Below are 10,739 nucleotides of genomic sequence, written 5' to 3'. Positions count from 1 at the left end.
GCAGGCCTCTCACCGTTGTGGCCTCTCCCATTGCGGAGCACAGGCTCCGGACGTGCAGGCTCAGCGGCCATGGCTCACGGGCCCAGCCGCTCCGCGGCACGTGGGATCCTCCCGGACCGGGGCACGAACCCGTGTCCCCTGCATCGGCAGGCGGACCCTCAACCACTGCGCCACCTGGGAAGCCCTCAGCAAATGTCTCTTTATGATTGTACTCCCACCTATTTCCAGAAGGGATGTTAGGCATTTTTCCTAAAAAGATATGTTTGGCCATTAAGGTAAAATAAAATTAGAAATTAAAAATCATTAGATGCAAAACACAGTGCAGTGTCTTGGGTTAGATTCCAGAATAGATAAAAGACGTTAGTGGGAAAACTAGTGAAATCTAAATAACGTCTAGAGTTTAGTTAATACAAATGTACCAATCTTGTAAGATGTTAACAGCAGGCAAAACTGGGCCAGGGGCACACGGGAACTCTCTGTACTATCTTTGCAACTTTTCTGTCGATCTAAAATTATTCCAAAACAGTCTATTAATAATAAGTCACTAGATAAATAAGTCACTATTAATAATAAGTCACTAGTCACTAGATAAATAAGTCACTAGATAAATAATAAGTCACTAGAGTCACTTTGATAAAGGAGTCAAATCTGCCAAATCTTCAGCCAGTATTGAACTGTGACTTAGTAGTGAGTGAACACAGAGCATTCCGTTCTAGAGATTGAAGCAGGTGGGTCTCTGTACGAGAGGAATCATTCAGCAGAATGGACAGTGTCTGCAGCAGTAGTTTTACAGAAGATATGGAATATGGAAGCATTTTTGGTGTTGCTGTTTTTTTTATTAGCCCCCAGGAAAAGCCAAGAGCAGAGCAAGGAGCCAGCCCCAGGGAAGATGAAGGCTTTTCCATAGGGAAAGGCTTCAGCCATGGGTCACAAACACAGTCATAGCTTTGGCCTACCCGTATTATAAAAGTTGGTGAGGTGAGATACAAATGTGTATTTCTGACTTCTTTGAAGGTCTGACATCAATAGACGTAATTCCCACGTGAATGATGGGCTGGAACTGAGCATCAGCCACTGCATTTGCACACTTGGACATTTGGACATGGCGTGACTCTCCAGTTTGCCGGGTCCACTACCTACCTGCCTTACTCACTTGTTCATGATAACACCTGGGTCCCGTCAGCACCCCTGTTGCCAACTCTTTGGTTTAAGCTCCTGGGGTCTAACCTGTCGACCTGATGAATGTGTGTTCACATTCTGGGTGTTAAATATCATGCAGAAGAGAGAAAGCTGAGGTATTCTGTCTAACCTTCCCCCAGGAGTTCCCAGTCGGTTTTAATTACTCCAAAGCTAGGGAAAATCATTCTAACCCTGGGTCTAAGAGGGGGAGGCTTACCTGGAGGGTGCCCTAGTAGGAATCCTACTTTGCCACCTGCAAATTGGCAAAAGAAGTAAGGATCAGAGCCACAAAATGTCAGATATTTGGAAGAGGGCCACATAGACCTCCTAGCAATAATCTTTATAATCACTGAAACTAAAAGTAGGCAGCTGAAACAGGTTTTAAGTCCAGCTGAAGATAAGGGAAGTTATACAGCATGTAGCACAGAGACACAAAGCTAGGAAATTTAAAAGAGAGATTAAGAGACATGGAGGATAGTGTGAAAAGGTCTAATGTACATAAACTGAAGTTCCAAGAGGAAAGGAGAGAGAAAAGGTAAGAGAGGGAATATTAGAAGAGATAATGGCTGAGAATTTTATAGAACTGATTAAAGACCCAATTCATAAATCCAGGAAGCTCTAGAGATACCGAGAATGACAAGCGAAACCCCTGTCTAGAAACATCATAGAATGGGAATTCCCTGGTGGTCCAGTGGTTAGGACTCTGCGCTTCTATTTCAGGGGGCCCAGGTTCAGTCCCTGCTCTGGGAACTAAGATCCCGCATACTGCGTGGCCAAAAAAAAAGAAGTGCAGGCAAAATAAGTAGAAATTTAAAGGGGTACATAACTGTAAATATAGCAGGAATTTATGGCAATAACTTTTTAACTTGGATGAATGGACAAATTCCTAGAAAAATAATAACATTAAAATTGACTCATGAATAGACAGCTTGAATAATCCTATAGCCATTACAGAAATTAAATCGGTGGTCTAAAATCTTCATACAAAAAATGCTAAGCTGGGACTTGCCTGGTGGCGCAGTGGTTAACTATCCACCTGCCAATGCAGGGGACACAGGTTCGAGCCCTGGTCTGGGAAGATCCCACATGCTGCGGAGCAACTAAGCCCGTGCGCCACAACTACTGAGCCTGCGCTCTAGAGCCTGCAAGCCACAACTACTGAACCCCGTGCGCCTAGAGCCCGTGCTCTGCAACAGGAGAAGCCACCGCAGTGAGAAGCCTGCCGCATCACAACAAAGAATAGCCCCCGCTCGCTGCAACTATAGAAAGCCCACGCGCAGCAACGAAGACCCAACGCAACCAAAAATAATTAATTAATTAATTAATTATTTTTAAAATGCTAAGCTCACAGAGTTTTACAGATGAATCCTACGAAATATTCAAGTAACAGATGGTATCAATTTTATATAAACTCTTCCATACAATAGAAAAAGAGAGAATGTTCTCTACCTCCTTGTAAGTTGCCAGTTTAATCTTGATACCAAAATCGAAGATAGTTCAGGAAAGGAAAATGTAAATGCCAAAATCCTAAAACAAAATCTTAGATCAAATCCAGAAAATATCAATTTGGGTTTAATCCCAGAAATGAAAGGTTTATTTAACATTATAAAATATATTTATGAAAATCACCATATTAAAGGAGAAAAACCATGATCATCTCAATAGATTTAGAAAAAGCTCTTGAAAGTCAATATCTATTTATGATAAAAAACGCTCAGGAAACTCAGAGTCAAAAAGAATTTCTTTTTTTTTTTTTTTTCAAAAAGAATTTCTTTAACCGATAAGAGTTGTCAGTCGCTGTTAGACTGAGGAACAAGTCCTGAGAGCAGGTGAGGGGATTAAGCAGAGATGGGGTCAGGAGGGTTGTGTACAAGCACACACACACACTTTATTTCCCATCAAAACTCTTGATATATTGCAGTAGGCAATACGTGTTTTTGTTAAAATCACAAGACAGAATCATCAGACAGTATTTCCTTAGTGTTGAAGTTATAGTACAAAACATTCTACGAACCAGAATATAAACATGCATGAGAACAGACTGTGATTACCGAAACATGCCAAGGACAAACTATAGTTAGAGAAACCGCAAGCAGCCTCACGGGCCAAGACTCATATCTTTTCTAATAATCTTTCGGGTCCCGTCAAGAATTAAGCAGGACTTTGCCATGCTTTAAGCTGCAAGAACTGTGTCAGCTTGCAGCTGGTTCCCGACAAAGAGTGTCTCAAAAAAAGAAAGTACAGTAAATGTCATTTGTTGAAACACTAGAACATTCCTTTTAAAATCAGGAAGAAGACAAATATACTTTCTATTTCCACTTCTGATCAACAGTGTACCAAAGGTCCTAGCTTTTAGAAGGAAACAAGAAAAACAAGTAAAAAGTTTAGGCATTAGAAAGGAAGAAACAAAACTCATCGTTTTGGGAATTCCCTGGCGTTCCAGTGGTTAGGACTGTGCTTCCACTGCAGGGGACACGGGTTCTATCCCTGGTCGGGGAACTAAGATCCCGTATGCCATGTGGGCTGCCAAAAAATTTTTTTTTAAATTAAAAAAAAAAAAACTCGGGCTTCCCTGGTGGCACAGTGGTTGGGAGTCCGCCTGCCGATGCGGGAGACGTGGGTTCATGCCGCGGAGCGGCTGGGCCCATGAGCCATGGCCGCTGAGCCTGCGCGTCCGGAGCCTGTGCTCCGCAACGGGAGAGGCCACAACAGTGAGGGGCCTGCGTACCGCAAAAACAAAAACAAAAACATCGTTTTGCAGATGATATGACTGTCTACACAGGCAAGCCAAAAGAATCTATAAATTATTGAAAGTAATAAAAGAGTTCAGCAAGGTTGAATAAAGGCCCAAGAGGGTTTTTCATGGAACTCTACAAGCTGATGGGAAAATTTAGATGGAAGCATAAAGGACCATGAATCAGAGCCAAAACACTCTTGAAGCAAAACAGGTTGGGGACTTGTTCCACCAGATATCAAATTTTATTCTGAGACTTCTAAATTCAGTGTGGCACTGGGGCAGGAATAGACAAATTGACCAGTGGAACAGAACCAAGAGCTTTGATTGTTTGGTATATGACAGAAGTGGTGTTGCAGACCACTGGGAAAGGAGGGACCATTTAACAGTGGCCCTGGGACAATAGATTATCCTTATGGAGAGACACTTTGGATTTCTACTTTACACCACACACAGAATTCAATCCCAGAGAGATTAAAGGCTTACACGTGAATGGCAAAGTTTTAAACTGAGAAAAGAATATCTTTATAACCTCAGAGTAGAGGAGAATGTCTCCCCATACAAGAAGCACAGGCCATCAAGGAAGAGATCGATCCCTTTAACTACGTTAAAAATGACTTTTAGGGACTTCTCTGGTGGTCCAGTGGTTACGACTTTGTGCTTCCACTGCTGTGGGCCTGGGTTTGGTCCCTGGTCAGAGAACTAAGATCCCGCAAGCCATGCGGCGCAGCCAAAATAATAACAATAATAATAACTTTTATTCATCAAAACTTAACATAAAGAAGGTGAGAAGATGAGTCTTAAACTAGGATAGGGTATTTACCACATATGTGTTAACAAAAGGTTAGCATCTAAATATATAAAGAACTTTAAAAAAAAAAAAAAGGGGGAGGAAAAGACAACCCAACAGAAAAATAGGCAAAACTCATGAACAGAAGAGGAAGATAAGTAGCTCACCAACTTGTGGGATGTTATTCCATCTCGTTAGTCATCAGAAAAGCACAACTTAAACAACATGAGATTTCCACCCACCATCTTTGCAAAATGAAAAACTGTCAACGCCACCCTGGTGTGCCGAGCAGGACGGACTGCCAGCCCCTGCTTCTGGGAATGTAAACAGGTGCAACAACTCTGGAAAACAATGTGGGCATAGTCCTTTAAGGATGAGCATTCACCTGACCTCCAGACCTTGATTCTCTGGGGAAACCTGCCTCTGAGCATCAGGAGACGTACAGGATGTCCCCAGCAGCCTCAAAGGGCAAAAAGCACAGGTTACACAGCAACAGTGGAAGAGATGAAACTGTGGCGTGTTTGTAAGCGGAATATGTACAGCTGTGAGAAGGGTGAATTATAACTACACACACAAACACAGATGAATCTTAGATGTAACTCAAGCAGAAAAAGCACATCACAGTATGTGGGAAAAATTTATGGTTGAGAGTAAAACTCAGGGAAAACAAGGGACTAATGAGCACCAAGTCGAGTGCTGATTCCTCAGGTGGGGGAGACCACAGGGTGCAGTCAAGGAGGGGGCGATTGGACTGACTCTTAAGCTGGGTGGTGGTTGTACGGGTGTCTTATTCTTTATAACATACATACTATATATTTTGGGTGTGTGAAATGTTTTACTAAAAAAAGAGGATGGGGACTTCCTGGCGGTCCAGTGGTTAAGCCTCCGAGCTCCCACCACAGGGTCAATACCTGGTTGGGGAACTGAGATCCCGCGTGCCATGCAGCCAAGGAAAAGTATTTGTTGAACACTAAGGATAATTGCCTGAACATTTGTCATGGTAAAAATAAAACTTTTTATTTTTATTTTTTTAATAAATTTATTTATTTATTTTTTGGCTGTGTTGGGTCTTTGTTGCTGCACACAGGCTCTTCTCTGGTTGCGGTGAGTGGGGGCTACTCTTTGTTGCAGTGCACAGGCTTCTCATTGTCGTGGCTTCTCTTGTTGCGGAGCAGGGGCTCTAGGTACTCAGGCTTCAGTAGTGTGGCACGTGGGCTCAGTACTTGTGGCTCACGGGCTCTAGAGCGCAGGCTCAGTAGTTGTGGTGCACGGGCTTAGTTGCTCCACGGCATGTGGGATCTTCCCAGGCCAGGGCTCGAACCTGTGTCCCTTGCATTGGCAGGCAGATTCTTAACCACTGTGCCACCAGGGAAGCCCAATATTTATTTATTTGGCTGCACCGGGTCTTAGTTGCGGCACGTGGGATCTAGTACCCTGACCAGGGATCAAACCCAGCCCGTCTGCATTGGGAGCGCAGAGTCTTAGCCACTGGACCACCAGGGAAGTCCCTAAAAATGTTAAAAAAAAAAAAAGAGGATGATGATAATACCTTCCTTGTCTACAGCTCAAGTGAGACACGCAGAGGAGAACAATTAGCTTCACTTTAGTGTGGGCACTTACTCTATGCTAACACATGATCCGCATTCCTCGCGTATTCAGCACAGGAAAGCTGCGAGAGAGCAGATGTAGAGCAGGGCTGGGCGCCGTTGGCTGTAGCCCCTGGCAAAGCCCCGTGGATGCCGGGAGGGCGCCCATGATAGGCACTAACTGCTGCCTTCCCACAGGTGCTGAAGTCCACAGGGGACGTGGCTGGAGGCCGGGCCCTGTATGAGGGGTACGCGGCGGTCACCGATGCACCCCCCGAGTGCTTCCTCTCCCTCAGGGACACAGTGCTGCTCCGTAAGGAAGCCCGGAAGCTCATCGTTCAGCCCAACACTCGCCTCGAAGGTAATGGGCTCCTGAGCCCTCACTGATGGGGGCCGTGCAGAGCCCTCTGGGAGCACAGAGAAGGCCTGGAACCAACCCGGGCTCAGGAAAGGCTACCTGGGGTGGCCCTCCTCCCCATGCCAACCCTCAGGCCCACACCTTGGCATCTACCACCCCCCACATACACGGGGTCATGCTGCTTCTCAGACGGCAACAGAAGGTTTGAGGCAGGCCAGCAGAGCAGGGACTAGTAGAACAGGCAGACCCCGGGCCTGTGAGGAGGCCAGGCATCGTACCGGAGAATCAGGCCTGTCGGGGGCCCAGGAGTGAGGTCAGCTCAGGCAGAGAGTTGGCACCCAGCAGGCTGAGTTGAGCCCAGGGGACAACAGGACTCGGCAGAGCCCGGAGAGAGATCAGCATCCCCGTGGTCCTTCTCCCTCCTCAAGCAATGATGCCGTTGCCAGAATCCCTGGCCCTGTCTGCCTTGCGCTTGTACCTCTTGTATTAAAGGCCCTTTTGTATTAAGAGCGTTTGCTCCTCACTGCCATAGTCATGGGCAGTTGTGAGGGTTAAATGAAATAAATACCTCCTCCTGGTGAGGAAAAAGCATTTAAAAGGTTTATTCTAAACTCTACTCTGGGGAATTCCCTGGTGGCCCAGTGGTTAAGACCCGGCACTTTCACTGCCAGGGCATGGGTTCAGTCCCTGGTCAGGGAACTAAGATCCCCGCAAGACGCGTGGTGCGGCCAAAAGAAAAAAATAATAACAATGAAAATACACCTCATTTTAAAAATAAAATAGAGGAGTTTGGCCCCCACCCCTTGGCAACCCTCTCCCCGGCTCCCCACCCTCCAGGCACACCCCCTGAGCTATCACCCAGCTTCCTCTTCTTCAAACGGCTGTCACTCTGCCATTTTCCTGTCTGTTCATCTGCTCATCTCCGTGGCAGCAGGAGCAGCACATCCCTGACACCTGGCACAGGGCCTGGCCCACAGGAGCCTCTCAATGCCTGTCAAATGAGTGAGAGAATGGATCATGCCGGGCACATAGTCAGTGCTCATTACATGGACAATATCGTCATTGCTTTGACTGTCCAGCCCTGGGCAGGAATTGGGGTTGGACTACTCACTTCAAGTAGTTCACAGCCCATTAGGAATAAGCCAGAGAGAGAAATGATCTTATAAGGGAAGTACTCATGGGTGCCCAAGAGACACAAACAGTGGTATGAACACTTAGAGAAGGGAAGATCACCTCTACTTTTGAGGGACTCAGGGAAGGGTCTGGGGAGGAAATGGGGGTAAAACTTTAAGGCCTGAAGAACAGGTTGAATTTTCAAAGGTAGTGGTGGTGATGATGATGAAGATGCTGATGATGATTGTAGCTAACTTTTGAGGACTTCCATGTGCCAGAGTCTGGGTAAAAACTTTCCATGGATCAACTCCCAACAACTCAATGAGGAAGTTATTATCCCCGTTTTTCAGCTGGAAACTAAGACACAGAAGGGAATGTACTTGCTTGAGGTCACACAGTTAGTGGGTGGCAGGACCAGGATTTGAACTTGGGCCATCTGAACTCAGAGCCTGTGCTCTTAGCTGCGTACATCCCATGATGCCACAGAGCACAACAAGGTGCTGTGAGTGGGTAGAGCAGTGGAAGGATGTTAGAGGGAAGTGCTTCCCATGAGTATTCAGGAACACCCCATAAGTTAGATGGGTACCCTGGGAACAGCCTCACTTAACAGATGAATAGTAGGTTCAGAGGTCGTGATGCTCGTGGTAGCTAGCGCTTGGTGAGCATTCCCTCAATGCATTATTGTATTTAATCACCACAGCTTCTTGAGAGAACAAGTACTGTGCTTGCCCACACTTTACAGATGAGGAAACTGAGGCTTAGAGAGGTTGAGAAACTTGCCCAGGGTCCAGCAGTAGACAGAGATAAGGCAATTCCTGGAGGCCAAGGACTGTGTCTGTCTTACCTAACATGGCACTGGTGTAAATCTTTATTAAGTGAATGAATGAATGCAGCAATTCATTGAATACCCCCCTTTAATATTTCCTATCTCATAGGATTATTTTAAGGATTCAATTAGATAAAGAAATACTGAGGGGCTTCCCTGGTGGCGCAGTGGTTGAGAGTCCGCCTGCCGATGCAGGGGACTCGGGTTCGTGCCCCGGTCCGGGAGGATCCCACGTGCCGCAGAGCGGCTGGGCCCGTGAGCCACGGCTGCTGAGCCTGTGCGTCCGGAGCCTGTGCCCCGCAATGGGAGAGGCCACAGCAGTGAGAAGCCCGCGTACCGCAAAAAAAAAAAAAAAAGAAAAGAAAAAAGAAATATTGAGCACAATTTTTGGCACATGGTAAGAGCTCAGGAAGAACTAGCTGCTCCTATGCTTATGATTGTGATGCTGCTTCCCTATTAAGACCTTTTCCTGCTGCTGTTCTTTTCTCCATCTCCTCCCCAGGCTCAGAAGTACAGCTTCTTGAGTATGAGGCCTCAGCTGCTGGCCTCATCCGATCCTTCTCTGAGCGCTTCCCAGAGGATGGGCCCGAGTTGGAGGAGATCCTCACCCATCTGGCCACAGCTGATGCCCGGTTCTGGAAGTGCCCCAGTGAAACCCCATCTGGCCAGGCTTGAGGCAGATTTGCATGGCCCTTCCCCCACTCCATTAAACCAAGGCTGCAAGTGGCCCCCTCTTTGTCTGTGTCTTAGGGGCTAGGGGAGGGGCAGGAGCTCGGACCTTGGTGCTACCTCAGCCAAGGGTGGTGACACTAAGCCCTTCCATTTGACAGCACTTTCCGGCTTACCAAGTGCTTCCCCTGTGTTATCTCATTTGATCTGCACTGCCCTCTGTGGGGTGGGCAAGGCAGGACTCCTTATCCGGCTTCCCAGATGAGGCAATGCAGGTTCTGAGAAAGTGACCTGTCATCCTGCAGGACTCAAAACCTCTCCCAATCCAGTGCTCTTCATGTATTACTTTTATAACCAGAAAAATAAATATTAGAAACCACCACCATCTTTGCAATTTGTGTGGTTCTTCCTTGCCTTTACCTCACTTCTCATTTGCTCCCAGCAAGGTGCTGGGGTCAAGGCCTGTGGAGGGAGAAGGAGGGTTATTTTTAGGCTCCCATCCACAACGGGATTTTGACATCACCTCTAAATGTGGATATACAGAGAGTCAAGAGATGAACGTAGCACAATTTTGCCGTCCTCCTTCGTGGCTTTTCTTCTATTTTAAAATATTCCAGGAACCTAAAAACTGGAAAACCTTAACTTCAGTCACAATCCTAGGATTTAATCTCTTACCCTTTGTGTTATTTCTCTGAGCCTGGACCTCTAGAGTAAGGAGGGAGAAAAGGAGTGGCCTCTTTTCCACCCGGTTAACCATGAGGATGAAGAAGGGAGGAGTTAGTTTTGCTGTTCATAAACACTCCAAGGGCTCCTCTCCAGGGCTCAAAGCCAGAGGGCCCTGCTGCTGACCCTGAGCTGCAGGGCCCAGAAGCAGAAGCTCCTACTGGAAGGATCAAGGATAAATGATATGAGCTGGAATGAGGGATTGCATCTCAGTAGCTAGAAACCCGGCACAAGCCAGAGCATCCTGCCCGCTGGCCTCTGCGTCCCGGGCCGGAAAGCTGAGCGCCCGGAACCTTTATACGCGAGCTTCCCAGAAGCCGGGCTCTATTAGGCGCTGCGCGGCAGCTTGCCGGAGCTGGTTGCCAGGGTGACGCCTGAGAAGATGGCTGCTGCGTCTTCGTCGGATGCCGACAGCGGCAGAGCTGAGAGGTGAAGGCTGGGGTCCTTGAGGCCTCTCTTCCTACCTATGTAAAGAGGGTGCCCTGGTCCCCGGGATCCGGGCTCCTGCGGTTCTCAGCAGCGCTGGCGGTCCTTGAAGGGGTCTTAGAGATCAAGTGGGGAAACTGAGGCCCAAGGAGTGAATGGGTGCGTGTGGGTGACTCGAGGTCACTCTGTGCGCCGGTGGTGGAGCCTGGACTTGGACCCAGATGTTCTATACCCCTAGTTCAAAGCTGCCTACACACACCTCATTCTCAGAAACCAGCTCCGGCAAGTTTTCTTCCCCTCCCTTGGGATTCATCTTCCGCGCCCCCCGCAACTCT

At 47.3% G+C, this 10,739-nt stretch overlaps 2 protein-coding genes across 5 annotated transcripts in view; both read left to right on the top strand.

Moving 5' to 3' along the window:
• The window catches only part of DPP3 (dipeptidyl peptidase 3), a 34,637-nt gene extending 24,995 nt beyond the window's left edge, over positions 1-9,642 (top strand). For 3 of the 4 annotated variants that reach the window (XM_007461937.1, XM_007461940.1, XM_007461938.1), the window contains 2 exons: positions 6,488-6,650; positions 9,089-9,642. In XM_007461937.1, the coding sequence (XP_007461999.1) occupies positions 6,488-6,650; positions 9,089-9,261 (336 nt within the window). In that variant the 3' untranslated portion in view covers positions 9,262-9,642. The remainder of the gene's footprint in view (positions 1-6,487; positions 6,651-9,088) is intronic. The other variant, XM_007461939.1, reaches the window with a different exon arrangement.
• A 718-nt stretch (positions 9,643-10,360) lies between these two features.
• BBS1 (Bardet-Biedl syndrome 1) overlaps positions 10,361-10,739 on the top strand; it is a 16,437-nt gene continuing 16,058 nt past the window's right edge. Inside the window, exon 1 of the mRNA XM_007461936.1 lies at positions 10,361-10,407. Coding sequence (XP_007461998.1) covers positions 10,361-10,407 — 47 coding nt within the window. The remainder of the gene's footprint in view (positions 10,408-10,739) is intronic.

The sequence above is a fragment of the Lipotes vexillifer genome, unplaced genomic scaffold (assembly GCF_000442215.2).
Source record: "Lipotes vexillifer unplaced genomic scaffold, Lipotes_vexillifer_v1.1 scaffold1129, whole genome shotgun sequence".
NCBI classification, from domain to species: Eukaryota; Metazoa; Chordata; class Mammalia; order Artiodactyla; family Lipotidae; genus Lipotes; species Lipotes vexillifer.
This window is presented reverse-complemented; position numbering and strand designations above follow the sequence as displayed.